This window comes from Chamaea fasciata, unplaced genomic scaffold, assembly GCF_029207755.1.
Source record: "Chamaea fasciata isolate MVZ Bird 193981 ecotype frontalis unplaced genomic scaffold, bChaFas1.0.hap1 SCAF_10, whole genome shotgun sequence".
Classification (NCBI taxonomy): domain Eukaryota; kingdom Metazoa; phylum Chordata; class Aves; order Passeriformes; family Sylviidae; genus Chamaea; species Chamaea fasciata.
This window is the reverse complement of record NW_027094095.1, coordinates 18,730,566-18,753,021: the sequence shown is the minus strand read 5'-3', so window position 1 is coordinate 18,753,021 and position 22,456 is coordinate 18,730,566. Positions and strand designations below refer to the sequence as shown.

At 39.4% G+C, this 22,456-nt stretch overlaps 1 protein-coding gene and 2 long non-coding RNA genes across 4 annotated transcripts in view; 2 read left to right on the top strand and 1 right to left on the bottom strand.

Annotated features, from left to right (window-relative positions):
* Positions 1-949: 949 nt before the first annotated feature.
* On the bottom strand, positions 950-4,224 carry LOC136294938 (uncharacterized). The gene is made up of 3 exons (XR_010722539.1): positions 4,060-4,224; positions 3,842-3,890; positions 950-3,602 (listed from the first exon to the last, which is right to left on the bottom strand). It is a non-coding gene; the product is annotated as an uncharacterized lncRNA (long non-coding RNA).
* Positions 4,225-4,527: 303 nt separating this feature from the next.
* Positions 4,528-11,309, top strand: LOC136294639 (uncharacterized). Its single transcript, XR_010722468.1, has 3 exons — positions 4,528-6,884; positions 7,476-7,617; positions 9,714-11,309. It is a non-coding gene; the product is annotated as an uncharacterized lncRNA (long non-coding RNA).
* Positions 11,310-16,675: 5,366 nt separating this feature from the next.
* The window catches only part of PRKACB (protein kinase cAMP-activated catalytic subunit beta), a 67,882-nt gene continuing 62,101 nt past the window's right edge, over positions 16,676-22,456 (top strand). Inside the window, exon 1 of one of the 2 annotated variants that reach the window (XM_066192565.1) lies at positions 16,676-16,900. In XM_066192565.1, coding sequence (XP_066048662.1) covers positions 16,855-16,900 — 46 coding nt within the window. In that variant the 5' untranslated portion in view covers positions 16,676-16,854. Of the gene's footprint in view, positions 16,901-17,365; positions 17,558-22,456 lie in introns of those variants that run through there. The other variant, XM_066192567.1, reaches the window with a different exon arrangement.

The following is a 22,456-nucleotide window of genomic DNA, read 5'->3' as shown; positions in this document are numbered from 1 at the left end:
AGTTGAAGAATGGTGAGGGCAATCAGATCAGTTCTATCTTCGAGACAAAGACTGATGATTTATTTGAACACAGTTCCTATTTCTCCCTTCCTGTTACTACAAACAAATTCCCTGAATAACTATGTATATGTAATCCATCTCCAAGTCAGTAAATAAAATGTCCTCAAATTACAGAGAGGATAATTAAATTCTCTAAAGGACACTGGTATTTGAACAAAGTCACAAAATAGACTTGGAAATGCAGACCCATTTCTCCTGCTCACTCAACCACTACCTTACAGAGCTGCAGTAGGATGCACAGTGTGATGTGGTCCAGAAAACTTGGAGTTGCATTTTACCTCTGCTGTTGAAACAGGCTCTATCCTTATGCAACTGTTAGTACTGGCAAATGCCAAAAAGAGCTTCAAAACATTAAATGTGATAATCATGAAGCTCAAAAGCTTTGAAACAGAATCAGCATATAGATTTATAATAGGAATAATAGCTATTCCTAGTAGCTAATAGCTATAAGATAGTGTGTTTTCTTCTGTTTGCACAACACTCAAAATATATTTACTAAGCAGATAATTACACTTTTCTAAACAGGTGCATTTTCCCACTTGCTATAAAGCCATGTCCAAACATAATCTGTGCTGTCATAAACCATCCATTTCCTAGTGTCAGCTTAGAAAACATTACCAATGAAGAAACAAGGTTCAGCTCAACTTCCATCCCTAAATGTTATATTCCCTTAGGATTCTTGCTACAATACTTCTCAGCCCATACATAATTTTTGCTTCAAAAAGGAACGCCTATTTCTTTTATAAGCCATCTGCTCAGTGTGGTAGCAAAATCCGTGCAACAGCTTCCCAGCAACACCAACACCTGCTAACAGGGGATGGTGTTTCAGGCAGATATTGCCAGCCTGTCACAGCTTCTTATCTTCTCTCTCTCTCTAATCTTCAGGATACTGTCTGGGATTATCTCCTGGAAATCAAATGCCTGGCAAGATGGCCTGTTACTTTTTTATGTATCAGCAAACATGCACTTGATTGAGTTCATTAGTGCTGTAAACATCTTTTATTATACAGATCAATGTGAATTTACAAGCTGTAGCAGTATGATATTGACATAATGTAGCATTTCATATACAATAACTTTTTATAGTCCTCATCAATCCAAACATGCTCTGGGTGAAACTCAGTACTGATGTAAGCAGATACCATAACACCAAGGCTATCCACAGACTACATGCAATTATCCTCAAGCTTAATGAAGTTCCTTTGCTTCAGGCATGATTTTGAACAGCTTTAAGATAGGAACACTTCTATTTTAAACCACACAAAATATCATTTAGGAGCATTGGTATCTGTTTAGTAATCAAAGCTTGGAGGTTCTTCAAATATCTTCAAGTTTCCGTCTGCTGTCTGCCTCTGTTTAAGAAAGGAAATCCCAGAATTTCAGCAGTTTGGAGAAACATTTCCTTTTGTTGAGCAGCCACAAAGAACAGAATAATTCTACTGTATGAAGGCTGTAAGATCAAATGAGGCATAAGTTGAAGGGAAGTGGAAACTTGAATCTGTTGGTCAACTGTTACTGTGGTCATCCAGGAAATAAAACCAGTTTTTGTAAATATTCACAAACTGGGAAAGTTCATACAATGTTACTGAATGCTTACACCATTGCTGGCATGCAGGCCCAAGTAGAAAGAGGGGTGTGAGCTGCTCCTCCTTTGCAGTTGGACATAGTAATGAAATCATTATTTTAAGCAATATGGTCAAATATGAGAAAAGTGGGCATGAGATTTCCACCCCAGCAAAGTTGTGCCTTTTCCCCGTGAATGTCCTTTCACGATGTAAAAGTTAGCAGTATCTGCTCAATCCACACCTTACCAGGTGTAAGTGGAAATTCATCCATACAGGTTTGTTGAAATAAGTCTGAAGTGATTGGCTCATTACTTTGATGCATTGTACTGTGACAACTATTGGGTGTTATATTACTATCACCATAACCATTTTAAAGATAGATAATTGGTGTCTAAACTTTGCAGCTTAAAGAAGCTCTACATCTTTTGAAGATGTTGATTCAATTGACAGAAAAGTCTGCATTTATTTTTATTATGATGATCTCCTTAGGATTTTTTAATTTAAATTTTGCCTGGGAGGAAAAGAAATAATTTTACATAAGATACTGGAATTTGTTTGGATGGGCTACTACACATCCTAAACAAAACTTTTATTCACTTGGCGATACCATATAAAACAGTTACTCTCCCAACGTTCCTACCAGGTAAAAATGATGCATTTCTATTAAAGCAATGGATACAGATTCAAATGTATTCCCAGGCCACTGGTTCAATGTCACATCAGGCAATGAATTTGTGCCTATCAGATAAGTATATTGTCAAAAGTCACACAGGAGATAGTAATCTGAAATACACACAAGTTGAGAAAAATCTATTATCAACATTTACCTAATTTATTTCACACTTTGTAAAGCGCTTGAAATATGACCTCTGGAGCCCCTGGCTGAAGGAAGTGCCCAAGTCCACCAGGTCCATTGACATGCTCAATAGATTAGATGTCAGAGTGTGATGAGATTTAGCATATTTGGTATATATTAATGTATGCCTTTCAATATTTCTTAATGTGAAGTAGGATTTTCATCCAGTACCTTCAGAATCTGTGTTCTGCAGAGCATTCCTATGGTAGAGATACCAAGTAAATCTATTTCCAAACTATTTGTTCTAGATGCAAGTTCATTACAGTAGCTAAACGACAGAAGACTTCATATCACAGAAACACTATTTTTCATATGAAAAGGACTATTGAAGAGTTGGGTTTTGCTTAAATAGAATAAAACTGTATGCAGACTATTAATATGAAGTTTGCATTACGTTAGAATGCACTATTAAAACACTGAAATATTTCAGTTCCTTAATACTTCTACACACAAATTTATCAAAAATACCCCTAGGTTAGATAAGAACCTCCTTATTTGGGTTACCATTGTACCTCAAGGCAGTTTCCAAATGTGTGGGTAACAATTTTTAGCTTGCTGGGGAAAGCATATTTCTTTTATACAACTGTAAGTTAATTTTGCAATGGTGACAAACACTTTTTAATGACAACTGGACTATAGAATTCTTTTAGATTTTTTTTAAGTGGAATACTTAGCCTTCTTTACAAGGAATGATCGAGGTTTCTCTATCATGTGAAACACTGAAGAAGGGATGAAATATCTTCACATTCATTAACATTTCATTACTAGGTAGGTGTTTGAGACATCCCAACATAGTAGGATGACATTAGAATCTGTACTGACTTCTCTAGGGCAGTGAGACAAAGGAATCTCATTAAACAGAAGAAAAATGTTCTTAATACCAGTACTCCAGGACACAGTGGGCTGCAAAATGCAAAGATATCTAACTGCACGTACTGAATTCTGATCCATCAGGGCTTAAGTAGTTATATATGATGGCAGATGCACAGGTGCCTCTACAATGCAATTCTGTTTCCTGGAGTGCCCTTTAGCCAGGCAAGGTGAGCAGCGGAGGGAGCACACATTGCTTCTTGCCCACTCAAGCCAGGATGTCACAGATTAATAAAAGCGGCAAGATGCTTCTGCAGAGAAAAAATAGAAACTGCTGTGGCGGGGAAAAAGACTATCTAGCCACGTGCATTTATTGGAATAGTTAAGTCTAGAATTACAGTAGCCTCTTTTGCAACATGTAATAAATCCTACTAAATCTGAATTTGTGCCTCATGGCACTAAGTATTGCAGGATCAGAAACTACTGAGATGGGTCAGCCCTGCACACAAGAAATACAGAAGGTAAGAAGACACTGACAGAAAGTACTCACTGAGTCTGGGTATATGCAGCAGTCTCAGTCTTCTGCAAATTGGATGAACCTTTAAGGATTCAGATTTATATTATAAAGATGCAACATATCAGGAGGCAGCAAAAGCAGGGCTCCTTGCTAAGAGAACAGGAGCTAAGATAGCTCTCACAACCCACGAGAGCAGTCCCACCCCTAAACAAAGCAGACCCAAAGTGGACAAAACCAAGCAAGAATCATACCCTAAGGCATTATCACAGTGACAAGGCAGATCCCTGATCAGGCCAGGAAATCAGTCAATAGACAAGGATAAGGTCCAGCGGTTAGCAGGCAGATCCATAACAAAAACAGGAGTGAATTGGAGCTGCGGCACAGCCATGTTGTGGCTGTACAGGTGATCAGCTCCTCCAGTGTAACTACAGCAAGAGCTGTGAACTCAGGCCTGGCCTTAAATAGAGCTCCTGAGCCCATGCCTGTGGGGAGGTCCCAGCTGAGGCTTCTCAGCACCTTTAACACATATTAGTGCCCTCAATGCCTTGACACAATAGGATTAAGAGGAACCTGGAATTTAATTTATTTATTTTATTTAATTTGAAATTCTGTAGTAGAGATTGTAGGACTTTTGCTTTTGTGTTATCTTTCACAAGGAACTTTTGTACAGAATATCTCATATTAACTTAACAAATATTTATCTGGATAGGCATGTGAAATTTAATTCAGAGTGTAGATGGAACTTCCCTGTTCTGCAATAGAGTTTTGTTTGCCCTTTCGATCAAATATTGCTTGCTATTTACAACAGGAATTTCTAGTTCTAAAAAAGGTAAACAAAATAGGGGTTAACTTGCAGGACAACTAAGAATACCCTGACATAGGTAACATTTTCTACAGACTGAATAATATCTATTTGCTCTGGTTCTGTGACATTTAGGGACTGAAAAATTGTCTCTATTGTGTAGCACTCACCAACAGGAACTATTAACAAAGATTATAAAATAAACTGAAATGTGCAAAGTGAGGACTTGTGGAAGCACACCATGAACTGATCTCACTGAGAAAATGCAAATTTCTGTGCATAAAATAACTCATGTCTCCAAACCTGTTTTATCCCTCCTTAAGATAATGAGGAGGATGCAAATGTAGAACAGATAGTCTGATATTAACCTTCATGTCTTTAACGCATGGTGCTTCCACTAAAAATAAGAATTTTGCCACCAGTGATCCAGAGCAGACAGTGGCACGTTATGGGTTTGCTACAATCCAAGTCCCATCCTACTCCTATATCAGACTAAAAGTCTGCTGCAATACAGTGAGTAGAAGAGAAAGAACATGTCACATTTTATCAAAAGTGTAGTGGACTCAGCAGCTCCATGAAGATTTGATAAGATTTTACCATTCAAAGATCCAGCCACAGTAACAGAGGATTAAAATTGTCATTCAATTTAATTATTCTGCATTTTACCCTGTTTTGACTCAGTTATATTTTATGATTGCTTCGCTGTCATTTTAAAGATTATGTAGGACTTAAGATTGTGTGAATTTGGATTACATAAAGAAGAATTGTTTTATATTCCTTTTCCTCTCTCAGAAAAATGAAGGCAAGGGATGACTTTTGCAGAATTCAACCAAAAGTTTTAAATAACTTAATATTCATTTTTGAGATCCAGTTAGCCTAATAGAGCTACTGCTTCAGACTTTTTTCATCATTTAATCACAAAGTCAAAGATTTTACATATGAAATGATAAAAGTTTTTTATAGTTAAAGCTTAAGAGGAGTGTTATTATATCAAGTACAAGTTACAGAGCTATCATGTTAACACAAACTAAATTTTCACCTTAAACATTAGAGATATAAAATGGAGTTCAAAGTTAATTAGTTTTTCATCTATGACCAAGTTCACCTGTCTATGTATCTCCCATGGACAGCAATTATTTTATAGACAGCAGGAGGGATATATAGGAATAATATAACATTTTAAATCTGGAAAAAAGTAACATAATAACTTTATATTTCTAGTTTTAACAATAACATACAGCAGTAATAATAATAATTTTCTGAAGCAACTTGTATTGAAACATTGCCAAGAGAGGAGACATTTTAAAACATTAGATGGGGAAAAAAAAGAAAAAAAAAGAAAAAAAAAAAAAAAAGAAAAAAAAAAGTTCTGAATTATCAGGGACACAGAACTGCCAGATTGTTTTCTTGGTTTGGGGTTTTTTAGGGGATTTTTTTTTTATTAATTCTTCACAAATCTGTGTAAGATAGAACCTGCTGTTTCATATCAGTCAGAAAAAGCTTTGAAATATTTATCAGCTAACAAATATTTAACCCCTGTTTATCAGGTTTAATTGCAACACATAATGCAAATGGTAACTTTTTCACCATTATTTGAATTTCACTAGTTCTTTTAATTGCTTTCTAATAGGCTTTTCACTTTTCTAAAGCTACCACAAAAAAATGAAAAAAAAACATATTATCACAAAAAATCATATCAAAAAAGGTAAGTGGAGCTGTCACTTTTGTATAGTCAAAGTATTCTTTCTCATATTCTTCCTTCATTACATATAAATATTTAATCAGTATATATTTATGTCACAACAGAAAGCAATATAGAAAACAAGAAAAAACCTGCTTCCAGAAAACATGTTTATTTTTTTCCATATATCACATATTAAAACAGACTATAAGAGCATGAAGCATTCAAAAAGAAATGTGCAAAACAAGTCTGTGAAAAAATCTATGTCTGCTCATATAGGTAAGGCTGCACTGGATCTGTCTGTCCCCAAATGACCTCGTTCTTCCTCAAGGTCCCCAGCTTTTTGAAGACCACACGTTGTTCCACTGATGTTTACAGGGGTCGTCTAGGCAACCAGATAAAACAGAGATTTAAAGGGGCCTGCCCTGTCTGTGCTGTGGACTCCAAACTCACATCAAGGAAAGGAACCCTGCCTGTGGAGAAACACAGCCTGAGGTAGAAGAATCCTCCAAATTTTAGCAAATTCCTTCCTACAACTGCTTGTTGTAGCAAAGAAACAAAAGACTATTAGAAATATACTTTACATAGACATGGTAAGTTTTGACTCGGACTATAGATTGTAATTTTTTTACTATAATAGATAGTAGTAACATCATTTACATTTCCTTATGATCTCATTGGATTTTTATGTCCAAGAAGTGACAGTGACATTATTGAGTGACCATGATTAATTATTTCAATTATGGTAGAAAACAGAGACCCCATTCAAAATTAGGCCTCCATTGTGATGCAGCTGTACAAACATATATTAAAAGACTGTGTCTGGACCAGAAGTCTGCAAATTACTCCACTCAGAGTCATCAGGGAAAAGACAGCAGCTCACATGGAGCACACACAGGCAGGGATGAACCTGGACAGTGTGTGTATTGCCAAGATTGTAACAAAAGCACAGTTTCTCCTAATTAAAGCAACACTTTTTCTCTCCAAATAAGATAGGTTACCATCTCCTATTATCTTTGATAAAAGACTATATCACATATTTTCCTGTTGCATGAGACAAATTCTACAATTCTTCCATAATTATTTTATCTGTTCTCCTCTCTCCTGCACATGTATGTGCTCCAATTCTTCTGGCTTCATTTTCTTCTCTCTACCATTTTCAAATGTTCTCTTCTGTCCTGCAGCCCAGCCTTTCTCTTCCCTTTTTCCTTGAAATCCCAGCTGCCATGGAAATCCTGCTCTCCAACACCACTGAAACTTTCAGAAGCCTTTTACTTCTAACTGTATGACCCTAAAATTTGTGGATGAAAAAGCACTCTATAAATGGTAAGTATTGGTATTGATTGTGTTATTAATATTTGCATGTTAAAGGATCAACATACAAACCATTTAGCTCTCCCTTCAAACAGACAATGAATTGGAAAAAAATATTCTTCCCTTGTCATCCAGAGGAAAAATAAACTTTAAACTGAAGGAGAGCAATTGCAACCTGGATTTAACATTTCTAAGAAATTATAGGAATCAGTTATTTACCCAAGAATTATTTCTAACATGTCTTTTGTGCCTATTCAATATACTACCCTGTGCTAACTTTGAGGAATGGATTTGGCCAATTACACTCTTGTCTTTTCAATAAATTAATGCAATCTTATTGCAGAAATGAAAAAGAGGATGCAAGAGAAGTATTTTCTTTGAGATAGCTTATGAAGAGTAACAGGCACAGAACTAGAAAACAAACCCAGGTCCAGTGTTGCAGGTAACATCCTGATGTCACTGATGGCAAAACTTCATTTGAGTATGAAGAAATCAAGATTTCATTTGAGACTTCAGAAACAATAGTTTCTCATCAGGAATGGCTTTTATGGCCTTTGCCCCTGCTTGTGTGTGCTCAGGGGATCAGAAATCTGGTTTGTCTTCTCAGTAATGATGAGGAAAGACCCTGACTGATTTAGATATGCCTTCATTTTTGTTCAATTCTATCAGTGAAAATTAAGATCTAATGTACCGAATATTCGGAGGAGGCGAGGGATACCAAACACCACCAAACTGTACTGCTGAATTCCTTTGGTTTTGTGAACTCTTACAAAGTAACAATTCTGATAGTAAATGTGCAGTACAGTGAAGGTAAAGAGCAAGTAAATGGAATAGGATGGCAAAGAAAACAAACAGAGGCCCAAAGAGATAGAAAGCAGGGGAAAGCAAAGTGTGAAACTAAAAGCATGTAAATCCTTTGGGTTATAGAAAAGAATAATTTTGGGGAGGAATGGAAATAAAATATTTTTTAGCAATATAAAAAAAGTAAAACTAGGAGGAACAAAAAATATCTGATTAAATCACAGGATAACTTTTACTATGATGAAGTAGATGGAATATTTCAGAGGAGAAATATCAAAGGACAAGCTTTGATATCTAGCTACTTCAAGTGATCTACACATATAATGCCATCTGAGTTAAAATGTTCAACCTGAGCATAAGAAATAAATGCAGATGTTATCCCCAAGACAGTCAGATTTCTATACATCCACTGTTAGACTCCTTGACTGATTCATTTTACCTGAAATTATTTGAAAGGAATTACCGCATTGGAAATTAGAAATGCTTGAGGATAATTTTTATATGTAGACATTTATTGGCTGATACATTACTTGGGGATGCATCTGCTCTTTGCACAAAAAGAATGGAGTTCTTTCTTGTAAATGTGATGGTTAAACTCATAATACTTAATTCCAGTTTAAAAGCCCTGTCTTTCATATTCTTGTGCAAAAACTGTATTTCACATGGTTACCATCTTTTTAAATGAATTTTAAAAAAATGAAAGGTTCACTGGAAGTATTACATTTATTTCAGCTATTATTAGAAAATTACCTCTATATTTCCGATGTGAAACTGAGTTTAGAGAAATTCTGGTTTGGACTAAATGCAAAAAGAAGTGAAAGTTCTCTGTTTCGTGAGATTAAAACAATGCTTGAAAACACTCAACTTCTCTTTCTTCATGAATCATCCATACATCTATCAAATATACAGAACATCTACTAATATCAAAGTATAGTCTGACAATGGCTTCTCAGACTCTGGAGTTGGGAGGAAAAAACTTTTACATTGACATTTGCATTATAACCACTTGAAACAGGCACTTCTTCTTTGTGCTAATGAGAATTAATAAGTTCTTGGCATTCACTGTAGATATTTCTCCTTTTAGCTTTGTGAATCAAAGACAAGCCAAAAGAAATCCAAAAATAGTAAATAAACTTTACAAGCTCTTTTTTAGCTGCTTTTTTTTTTAAATGCAAAGTGGCTTTTACTCTTTTTTTCTTCCATGGATTTTTTTTTTTTGTAGATTCACACTTATGAATGTGATACTATAATTGGTTTTCCTTATTATTTCTCCAAATGAAAAGTTACTGATCTAGATATTCTTTTAGAGATTTAACTTTCTGGCTTGTAAATGTGAGGAAAAAGCACTGTGGGCACCTGACTGAAGAACATCTACTGAAACCTTCTAAGCCTGGAATGACCACTCCTTCATGGCACTAGCAATAAGAAAAATTAAAAAAAAAAAAATTTAAAAAAAAGACATTGAGAAGAAATTGAAGCATTTAAAGGCTCAAACTCTGGAAATACAAGAAACTACTGGAAAAAAAAGGCAAGAACACTTCAGTGTACATCTGGAAGCAGTAAGTGTTATTTAAAAGCAAGTCTATCAGAAGAAGGTTTTCTTTCTGAAAATAGCAAGTGCTGATGCATTTGGCATATTTAACACTTCTCAGCAATCCAAGAAAAGGAGGATATTCATGAAGCTGTTACCAAAAAAAATGAGGAGTATTGCATTCTAAATAAAAATTAAGCATACTAAAGTTATATGCTTTGGTCCTGAATGTTTAAATGCATCTTTTACTTTATGAGATTGGAGTGACAATTTTATCTGCTAGAGGTGTACAATAAAGTGTGGCATTACCCTGCCACAGGGTAAGATCCATTGAAGATTTGTAGATAAAAAAAATTAAACCCTTCCTACTTTAAAAAGTCACTGGTTTTCAACAGAAAGTGGAGCAAATAATACAGAAATAGATTCTGGGAGAAGCAGACTCCAGATGAGGCAATTTAGAATCTGCCAAGAAACTAGTACTTGAATAAGTGTTGGACTGGACAGTACTTTGGAACCTTAGATATTACCAAGAGCGGAAAATACCATAAGATAAAGATGTCAGAGGCAGAAAAACACCCAGAACTGGAATTCCTAAGCAAGGAATAACAACACAAATAAGCAGATGAAAGATGATGAACATTAAGAAGAAGTTTATTTGTCTTCAGGTGCCAGGGGTCTGGACCATGAAGAAACTGTATGTTGCTGCCTTGGATGATTGTTTTCTTTAGAATAAAAACACTTGCAGCAAAAGATGATGTGTGCAGAAGAAATAATAAACAAAAGAGCAAATGGGACATATTACCTTCAGTTAGGCGTATATGCACAGCTCCAAGTATTTCTAGGAACTATGCTGTAACTCTGAGATAAAAACAGCAGGTTGTAGAAAGATAAAGGGGTAAAAATACAGGTTTATGAAAGTGATTTTTTTTTTGTTTAAAAAAATGTTCTTCTAGAAATAAAAACTAAACCAGGAAAACCATCTTAGACTGTTTTCCTATTTTTAGATGGCACTACTAAAGATATAACAACAGAAGAGCTGATCATGCATTTTTAGATAGACTTCCTTAACCAATACAGTGATATGTGACAGAGGGACACAATTTACAGGATGTACATTTGAGCAGAATACAGTGAAGCCTAGATTTAGATGTGAGACTGCTAGTTCCTCATCATTCCTCACTTATTGGGTGCACAGTTTGTAGGAAAGCTTGCTGAACTCTTTGAACTTTCCCAGCTAGCATGAAAATGACCCTCAGATAACCTAGCATATTTCACTTCCAAAGTGAGTTAGGCTAAACTGAATTAAGGTCATTTTTAATTCTGAAGAAAAATAGATACTGAGACATTTAATATAGCTTAGTCTACTTTAAATTAACAGTTGTAATTAACTTGGAGATCTCTGTAGAAAAGACCTAAAAAGATAAATTAAAAACACCACTATTTTTGTTTTCTGTTTTTATTCTTAATTCTTTCGAATGTGATTCAGAGTCTTAATATACACTAAGAACAAATGGTATAATATTGATCACCTCTCAATTATGGTAAACATGCAAGTAATTAAGTGAAAGTGACTGAAAGTGCCCTGAAAGTGACTTACTGGATAGTTTTTTAAACAGCTATGCAATTTTTAATAACTGACTACAAAAGTAATATTTCTATTCAAATCTGTAGGAGTAGACTAGATCAAATCAAAGGTCAGAAAAGTGTACAATCAACTCTGACTTGCGCGTCACTGCTTCTGTAGTTCACATGCAGCAATATCAATATGTTGCTAAACTGCTAAAAATACAAGAAAAAAAGTTCCCTTTTTTTTCTTGCTTTCCTCTACTCAATATGTACAAAATCAACTTTCCAGAAGTGCAGCAAATAAAGATAATATAAGATATATTGCAAGGAATTTTTTCAAATGAACTGATGGAGCCAGATCACCCACAAAACAATCACAAAGCTAGTTACAGAGACAAGTCAGTATGAATTTTCCATAACAGTAATCAGCAATTTCTTCTGAATCATAAGTTTACAGGAGTATCTTCTACAAATATGGAATAATCTGCTGCACAACTATGAGCAACTGAAAAAAGTGCTGCTTGGCTGATAGCAAGAGACTACACCCACTCTGCCAAATGATCATAAGAGATAAAGGCCAAGAACTGAGCAGCTGGACTTGCCCATTAAGGCAGTCTGTAGCTTATCTCTGAAAAAAACCTGTCTGTTCTGCAGGACATTGACCTCAACACAGCACCTGTTACCTCCCGTGAATTAATATGTAGCCGCTATCCATAGAATATTTGATCAAATGCTCTCTTGTAGGAGGCAATCCTGACAGCAGTAGAGCCTGTTTTGTTAAATTAGGTCTAAAACATCAGAAAAAACCCCACCTTGCAACTTTATGGCTCTTAAGAGGCTTGTGGTGAACTGCAGTTAAAAATCAATCAGGGAATACATAAACTCTGCTTCTGTGTTTACATGGGGGTTTTTTGACCAGTGGCTATCTTGGGAAATATTTGGGAAACATCTAATGCCAAGAAAGAAAGGGTGGCAGTGTTGAACTATTGGCTGCTGGTGTAAACTTCCTTTGGAGCTTTTTGCTTTAAGTCTACCTACTCACAATGAAGGAAGCCCAAGTGGGCCTTACTTAAGACTCCCTCCAAAACAAAATGTCCCTCAAAATTGTAACATCCATGGTGTGCCAAACACTTTCCTGAGGCTCCAGATTCCTTTTGAATTCACAATTGAAGGGCATCAAAGAACATTTTTCAGGAAATCTGGCAGAGCAAATTTTTTGCCAAGTTGCTTTAGTTTCATAGTGGATTCAGGGGCTGGCAATCTCAGATATTGTAGAAACATGATGTAAGTCCTTTCACTTCTCTCTGAGTGGGTGGGTCCTCAACTGGAATGAATTTGGCATCAGTGAATTAAGCCGTCCCTGCATAGGAATGTAGTTTATTGCTGTCTGTATAGCTAGTACAGGGAGCAGGGGAGATTGCTGTACTCCTGCTTTCATCCTTTCCCTTAGCACATCTACATGACATAATTGATATATTCTTGGCAGGTCTGAAATTATGCTGCAGTGATGAATATTCCTGTTTCTGGGTCAGAAGCTGTAAAATTTGGAAAATATCTTCCATATTCACAAAGAAATACATATGCTTCTTGGCACGTTAGCAACCTGCTAGAAAAGCATCCCACACTGGCAGAATAGGGGTTAGCTGAGAGCAGGAAATGTGCCAGTAGCCTGGAACAACCCAAAAGGAAAACAAGGAGTTAAATGCCAAATATATCATTCTGTTTAGGAGAGAGAAGGAGGCTGCCAGGGGTATTCAAAGATGCAGGAATGTGGGATTTGGGGAAGAGCAGTCTAATTTGGTATTCAAACCCTGCAGTTTACAGGCACTGCTGCAATGGTAAGGCAGGCTGGCCACAGAAAGAGAATCCCAACTAAGGCAGGTACATATTCCTAACCCAAGCAGAGCCTACACCCTCAGGGTAAGGATGATCAATAGGGATGGGCTAAACCATCAATCTGTATATGCCAACCCCTTGCAATGCAGGCACACCTCAATTAGAGAGAAGAAAAGGAAGAAGCGTAATGATTTAAATTTAGTGACTTGTTTCAAATGTGTATTGAAAACAACTGCTGTAGTTGCTACAGAAATGCCGCTATCTCATCTAAAAATCAGAATGATTATGGACTGAAAGGATATGTGGCTCCAGAAGTAATTACCATATGAACAGGTGATTTCTACTAAAAACATGTGAGTGTCTTTAATCTCGAAGAAATTTATCTTTTTTTTTGTCCTGAAATGACCCTCTCATTTTTAGTTCTAAGTCTATGTAAGGTAAAATATGTGAGTTTCATGAGGGAACTATATGTCTGATACAGAGCTTTAGGCTTTATCAGAGTGAAGGACTGGTCTTGCTAGGATATTCCCAATTGATAGTTCCCAACAAATATGTAAAAAAATGGATGAAAACCTGCTGAGAGTCTTTGAAACAACATCATCAAATCCATACAGTTCTAAAACTGCTGAGTTGACTTTCTCAGAGTATATTTTTTAAAATCTCGTATAGATCAGCAAAAATTTTCAGATCAGGCCTTTAGTGAAATATTTTAACATACACAAACAGAACATTTTTCATATTTGCATGACTTTATTTTTTAACCAATTGTGTTAAAACAAAGAAGACAAAATACTTTTATATAAGCAGTGATATGAGGCATTTCAGCATAAAAGGATTTTATATAAGAAAATTAAGGAAACTAAAGATTAGGGCTGGAATAAGAGTTGACAGTCTGAATGCTAAGTGATTGTATTCACATAATATCTATAATCATCGGTATGTTTTGCAATTAATCAATGACTATGAACTTGTTAATTTAGCATAAGATATATGAATAGTGTGAATGTGAATGCAAATGTCCAGCCCTAACTCCTTATTTCTCTTATTTTTGCCTACATGTGTGATGCTAGGACTATGGATATGGTTCATTTAATGTTTCACAGCACTGCTGAATTATATTTGTTAGGTTTCTGACAAAGAGAGTGTTTGGGTAAAACTATTTATACAAATCCATCAGTGCTGCATGTGCATTAAGAGCATGATGTGGTTATTTGAGAACCAGAGTCATTGCATTGGTACACACACACACACACACATATATATACGGTGCTGGATGTGTATATGTGGGATTTTGCTGGAGTACATGCAATGACCAGCTGGTCCTTGTCCACCAAGACCCAAAGGGCAATAATGTCTATTGGACCCTGGTAGATTCCCATGTATGCAACCTTTACAGCATAATTTGCTAGTCTAGGGATGAGCTGTAATGCCAGGAATATGCTAAAGATGCTGCAGCATATCTCATTTGTTAGGGATGCCACTGTTGTCTCCTCAAGGATATCAAAATGCCTGTCAGCACCTGGATGAAAATCAGCTGACTCAGACTCAATCTGGCCAAAATGAAAATTATGATGGCTGGAGTGGGGAAAACATTTAAAACTGGAATAAGATCTTTACCTGAGACATCACCTTCAGATATTTATTTAAGTACTACAGCACCTCAGAGTTTTTTGTCATTGTATGAATGATCGAGACGACAGATGGCAAAGTACCCTTTCCTTTACCCATGCTTAAGTTCTCCTGGTGCAGATCTGGCCATTGCAATTTACATATCATTCCTTGGCAGTGTGAATTACTGATAACTCGCTGAACCTTTTTTTTAAGTGCATAAAGAATGCACAGATTCCAGCTTTGGCAAAATGAGGCAGCCCTCTTCAATAGTAGCTGTTTCACTGCCCCCAATGGTTTGCAGGTTATTTCTGCACAATGTTTGAGTCTTTTTTCTGATCTTCAAAGCAGTAGAGACCTGGCTTCCTCAGAGACAGCTTCTTTAATCATAGAAACACAGGTACTCCCCTGAAGTAAGCAATATCACACAGATCAGGATAATGCAAGGGAAAAGGTGAAGAAAACCAGAAGAAAGTCCCTTCAACTGAAAAGTTCATCGATCAAACCTCAACCTACAAAACATCAAAATAATTCAGGTAAGTGTTCCCAAAATTTTGCTGCCATATAATCCAGGCAGCTTGTACAACTGTAAAAAGGTAGAGCACACACTGACTGGATCTGCCCCGTGTTACCATACAATGTATTCCACTGCACAGGATCAGGAAACTGGAAATTTCCTAGAAGTATCTTTAGTGTGCATTAGTGCATGTGTATAAAATCCTGTCTTATAGTAAAGTAATTCAATATTAGGCTGTGACAGTGTGTGCTTCACCAGCACGCAGCCCACGGTGCTGGGAGAGGACTTTGGTAGCCCCTGCGAAGGATGGTAGCCAGAACAATTCTTGCAGCCTTGGAGAAAGAATGCTGGCAGAAAAGGCTGGGTATGACATACATTGTCCTGGCAGAATATATGCAGTTTGTGATCCATAAGATTAGCACTTCTGCTCTCCACTCTCTCCACTTTAAAGCACATAAAATAGAGCCTTTTTTTGATAAGCATTTCCTTACAGAGCTAAAACACTCAAAGCGTTTCACATGATAAATATATAAAGAGAGCTATCATCAACTTGAAAGTCACAATACCGCTTGAAAATGTGTAGCTGTAGCTATTTATGATGGGTGGCAGCAAAAGGGGGGGAGGAGAAAAAAAAAAAAGCCTCTTTCCTGGCAGCCCGCTTACTTTCTACGGGTTGGTTTTTTGGGTTTTTTTTTTTTTTCTATAGTCTGGTGAGCCGTGTAAAAACAGCCACTGAACAGGCGGCAAGTGCGAGTTTCCTCCCGTCGGCCGCCGGGGTGCAGGCCCGGGCGAGTGTCCTCGGGGATGCTCAGGGGCGCGGGGCGGGCGCAGCCGCAGGGCCGCGGCCCGCGCGGCCTCCCGGGGTCACCTTGGGCGCGGCGGCCTCGCCCCCGCTGCGGCCGCTGCCCCGCGGGCGGGCCGGGCCTGCCCTGCGCCCGCGGGGGCGCTCCGGGGCCGCCGCCCGCCGGGCCAGGGATGCGGAGGCTGCCGAGACCCCGCGGGCACCCGCCCCGGGCGCCCGCCGCCCCTGCCCTGCCCCGAGCCGCTGCCGGGCGGGGGGCGCCGCCCGGGGCTCCCGCAGCCCCTGCCCCGGGCCAGCCCCCGCCCGAGGCGGCGGCAGCGGCCCGGCCGTGGTCGGCTGCGCCCCCGCGGGCGGCGCAGCGGGAGGAGGCGCCGCCCCGGCCGTCATTTCCGCCGAGTGCGGGGCGGGGGAGGGGGCAGAGCGCTCGCCTCCTCCTCCGCGGCGGCCGGAGACACAGAGACCCAGAGCGGGGCCAGGGCAGCTCCGCCGCCGCTGCCGCCGCCGCGCCCGCGGGCCGCGCCGCCCCGCCAGCCGAGCCCGGCCCGGCCCCCGCCCGGCATCCCTCCCGCCCCCCGCCCCGGCCCGGCCATGGGGAACGCAGCCACCGCCAAGAAGGGCAACGAGATCGAGAGCGGTGAGTGAGGGGGACGCGCCGCCGCCGCCGCCTCCGCCCGGCTCCGCTCCCGGAGGAGGGCCCGGGGCCGGGCCTGGCGCGCCCGCCCCGCGGCGCCGCCGCCGCAGGCCCCGCGGCCTCGGCCCGACCCCCCGCCCCTACAGGCCCGGCCGCGGCCTGCGCGGCGCCGCGGGGAGTTCGCCCGAGCCCGGCCCCGCCGCGGCGCTCCGCGGGCTCCGGGGAAACCGGCGGGACAAACCCGCCCGCGGCCGCCGGGCCGAGGCCGCCGCCGGGCCGCGCGTCCGGCTGTCCCGCAGCAGGTGTCCGTCCCCGGTGGAGGAGGAGCCGGCGGCGGGGCCGCGGTGTCGGCGGGCAGGTGTCGGCGCCTCCGCCAGCCTCCATCCTCGCCCCGGCCCGCTCGCTTTCCCCACCCCCGAACACACCCTGCCGGCGGGGGAGGCCGCCCGCCCGCCGCGCTCCGTCTGCGGCGGGAGGGTTTTCATCCCGCTGCGGGGAATGTAGGTCAGAAACTCCTGTGCTCGCCCGGATCGTGCAGCCCCGGTGACCCCGCGGCCGTGCCCGCGCCCCGCGGCGCAGCCCCGGCCCCGCGGCGTGTTTACATCGCTCGGGAGCGCGCTGGGAGAGCCCTCGGTACAGCCGTGCTCTCCTGAGCCCTGGGTAAAATGGAAGACAAAAGCATTGATCTGAACTCGTCATGGCAGGGAGCTTTCTGCTGGTGTTTCTGTTCGTTTGTTTGCTTTGTTTTTGTTGTTTTGTTGGGTTCTTTTTTTCCCCTCTGAGTATTTCAGCATAACTTTAAACAATGTAAAGCCCATTCGGTTTTTGGGAAGAAAACCCTAGACTTTATTTTTTTTGCATGTTGACTTACTTCGTTTCTAGTGAAAAACTTTGGGTGTGTTTGTGATGGATAAGAGTAAAGACAAGATGTAGTGGGCAGGCAGTTGTGCAAGCTCAGTGTTGTGACAACAATACCCTTTGTTACTGGAAAATCCTAGGGCATTAAAATGGAAAAGAACTTTAAACGTCGAAGTCGGGGGGTTTATGGGTTTGTTTGGGGTTTTGGGTTTTTGGGGGGTTTTTTTTTGGTTTTGTTTGGGGGGTTGGGGTTTTTGTTTGTGTTTTGGGGGGGGTTTGTTGTTGTTGTTATTTGTGTACTTTTTCTGTATTTACTGCTGAGGTCTGGGGTAGAACTGGGTAACCCGATTTGCATAGGCCGGGTCCTGCCCACACAGCATTCCCAGGGATCTGCAGTGGCTGCTTCCAGCTGTGGGAGAAGGGGCTCTGCCTGACCTACCCACTTCTGATTGTTGATTGCACCTTTCAGTTCTTGTGTCTTAGCTCACTATCATTTTAGACTTCACAGTCCAAATTTTAGTATTTGACCATTGTTGTTTAGTGGTTTTATTTTTTAGCTGAGCGCATTAATTTTGATGGGAAGTATTTTAGCCTAACTATAAAGATAAGTATGGAGAGAGTGGATTGTTTGAAGTACTTCAGGTGACAAAACACAGGATTTTTCTTCATGGTAACTACTGATATTAGTTTGTGCAATTAAAAAATGCTACAACACACAGTGTTTACTTCCATTTTAATGAATTTTCGTGTTATGAAATACAGTAATTTTTTAGGTTGCAGAAGGAGTTTGCTTCAGAACCTCTCTTTCTCCCTGTGTTAGTGTTTAAAAATGAAATGCTGCTAGAGCCATCAAGCTCAGATGTTTAATTACTCAGTATATTTAGCAGCAAAAAACTCTACAATGATACAACTCCTCTAACTAGGAAGAAAAATTGGTCATCATTGATATACTGCTGGGAAAGACCAGAATTCACTTACCATGGAAGGTTGATAATATATGAATACTAAGCAGCTAATTAATTATTAGAAACAACGTTTGGTTTACTGTCAGTGAATGTTGATTGTATTCTATTCATGTGAAACATGGCAACTAAAAACTAAAGAAATATAAAATGTGCTGGAGATTTAATATTTCTGAATTATTTATTTGCTTTGTTGAACCATTTTTCTAGTTTTGCATATTGAGTGTCCTCAGTAGCATGTATTCCAGACTACGGGATACTGAAAATGAAGTTGTTTGAAGGTGTAAAAGAAGAATATCTAGCTTTGAATTCTAAAGGTGATGTTATGCCCTTGATCCATGCATGGAGCTTATGGAATTGTGTGGATCAAGGGCATGCTAAGGTCCCTGGAAGAACAATGAAGGGTAACACGGCTTCCCCTGATAACTGTACTTACTAGTTCATGAGGTGTAATTTGAGACCTCTTGCGCTGTCTATGGTCAGCACAGTAAATGCTGTTCACCCAACTATGGCACTTATATTCTTCTCATTTATAGTCAAATATCTTTAGTACTTGTTACTTCACTTAGGCAGTGAAGTGGAATAAACCCATGAGTATGTGAACACCAGTGGTAGATGAGAGCAAATGTTTTGGAGTATTTCTGGGCTGAAGTTGCAGGTGAATGAAATCTAAGTGGTGGTGGTTTCTCCAGTTTGGTCACCAAAAGAGGGAATCGGGCTTGTGTAGCAGGGAGGGCAAGATACACTGTGTGTACAGAAGATAGAAAATAAAGCTTCAGTGCAGTCTGTCAGGGTTTATTTCTATGGCCTTCTGTTCTAGGTTCTCCTAATATGCATTGGATTTTGACTTGGAGGACCAAAACTAAAATTTGTCCATTGGTAACAAGAAACTTCAGGGTTCTGGCTCCATTTTAAACTTTGTTTTAAATGCTTTTGTGCTTTTCTACAGGGCACAGCAACCTATGAATTCTGAGGGCCTTTTAGAATAGTAATATAAGTATCTTTCATTTGAAGTCTGGAGAGAGACAATTTATCAGTTGCCATAAAAGTTACTCTGATTCTTCATCTTAATATTCATTTAATTATTCTCTTCATTATTTTGGGGGGTTTTTTTCAGCTGCTCAGCTTACAGTAGTTGAGAACTTTTGCAACTTAGAAGTTAAAAATATCAGCATGTAGTAAATTACGTTTTTTGTAAAAAGGCCAAAGGGAGTCTTCCTTAACTTGTTGCAATTTTAATGTAGGAAAATGTTAGCTTTATTACTATTCATTATCTTGGAATAATTTGTGAAAGTAGCATGGAACAACTACAACACATCTGAGGTTAAAAAAGGTCACATATCTTTTTAATTCAGCAAGTGAGTCTGTTACTTTCAAAATCATTGTTGATTTTACATGAAACAGGAATGTTTTAACTTTAGTAGAATTACTTTCTAAACTAGAATGAATGTCAGCCCTGCAAAACTATGTAGTTTGTAGAAAGTTTTGTGTGTTTTACTTCAGACAACAGTAATACAGATTTTTAAATAATTACAATGTATGGCTGTGAATCATTTGCCCTATTAGATATGCAAAGGAATGTCGTACATGACAGCAAGAGGTTTGGCTATAAATTAGTAGTAATCCCACTTGGTGTTTTGGTTGTGGTTTTTGTTGGGTTATTTTGTTTCCCCCACTGTCCATTCCCCTTTTCCCCCCACAGTTTCCAGAGTACTTAGGTGTGATGTTGTCTGTTTCTTTGTAACCACTGAACTGCACCAGAGACCAGGTGATTGGGATACAGTCTTTAGGGACTGGAAGATTTGTAAACTTTCTCTTCTTCCAATAGTTCTTGAGAACGTGGGCTTGGCTTCTGAATTTTGTTTGGTGGGATTCAGATGGTCTTTGCTGTTTTTTTCTGTGGCAGTATGTGGTAACAAATTGCTCTTAAAATATATTTTAAAAGGAAACTATACATGATTTTCAAAGCATGATTCTGTAAATGTATCTTCCTACCTAGGAGCCAGATCTCCGGTTCTATTAATCCAGCATGATTTTACTAACTTTGACTTCTTTAAATAGTCGTTAAATAGCCCAGTACAGCATGTGTGGTGTGTATTCTGCATGTGAGTTTTATGTTCATTCACTCCTCCTTCTCCTCAAAGTGCTCCCTACAGTATCTTCAGTATGACAGAGTTCCCATTATAGTCAATTCTTTGCTTTTTAACTCTTATAATTATTTCTTTAAGTAGTTCTCCTTTGAAGTGTGCTTGACAGGAAGATGCAGGCTTTTACTTTTTCTTTTTCCAATAGATTTTAACCTTCTCTGGGTACATTTCTTAACAACTGAGGGTTTTTTTCCCATATTTTTCATATGTATTCACTGCTGGGTCATTCTGTTGTATTTTCTTGCAGGAGACCGGTACTGTATTTCTTGTTAAGACTAGATGAGGCAAGGCTCTATCACTGCTGACCTTGGTTAGATTAAAATTGATGAAGTAGAGGTGAAAAGCTCTGTATCCATTGCTGTCCCAAGGTAGCTGATTCCCTGTGACTTTTCCAGAGACTCTTGCTTGAGTGTTTTTGATCAGAGTGTAGTTTTATTTAACAGAGAGTGTCTTTTTTCTTCTGCTCATTATGTTTAGCTCTCCAGTTTTGAAATGGGTAGTTTTTGAAGCCTTGTTCTTGCATCAGAACATCAGCTAAAATATGTATTGTATAAAGAGCAATTAACAATATATATTGGAGTGATGCTGGAATGGTCTACATGAATAACTTCTCTAAACTATGTAAAGCTTCTTTCTGACAATGTTGGGGTTGTATCACCTATTAATCAGGTAGGTTTCAGCAATAAGAAAATAAGTAGTTGTAATTACTGCCTGAAGAAATATCTGAAAATCCCTCTGCTGTAATCACTAATGTAAGACTACCAGTATGCACCGTGTGACGAGAGGCACCATCTGAAAATTCTGCTTTAATTAAAAACAAAATTCTTATTCACAGCTTGGACTAGCAAAGAGAGGTTATCACTCATTAAAGACAGCCACATGGTAGCATAACAAAAGGTCAGAAGGGCCTCCAAGTGATAAATTGGTTAGTATTTAGCTGCTGTGGTTCAGACTACTTTAAAGACAGAGAATTTTAAATTACTTGGCATTCCCTCCTTGCTGGGTTTGTTTAGTGTTTGTTCTTCTACCTGTCCACATTTGTAGAAGTGACATAATCAAAAGTAGTATCCTGAATATTGCTGGGATTTCTCATATTCTTTCAAGTCACTTTGTTCTTTAGCCTAATTAAGACTATGCTGTGCTGCAAAAATGAAGCCTCTCATTGGTACAGGGAGCAGAATGTAAGGATGCAGCAGTGCAGGTTACGGTGTGGAGTAGAGGGAGGGCTCTGCTCCATTTCACACCAGGCTGGCAGGGAGTCTTCTCCAGATAGTGAAAGAATCTGCCACATCCCTCCTTGGGACAGAGCTCCTTTGGAAAGGTTTTTGGACAGCTGTCAGATTTTCTGGTTTGCCTGCATCCCTTGTAGACATCATAAAGGACTTGTTTGTCCAGGTGCTTTTTTTTTTTTCTTAAACTACAGTGGTTGGTTTAATAAAGAATATTGTTTCTGCTATACAACAGGTGAGTTCCAGATCAGATCTGAGTAGACTGGTTTGTTTTGGTTTTTTTTTTAATCAGTGCTTCTAGCATTTAAGCTTGTAAAGTTTTCAGTGTTAGGAACCTTGAGTCAGTGGGGATTTTCCTGAAAA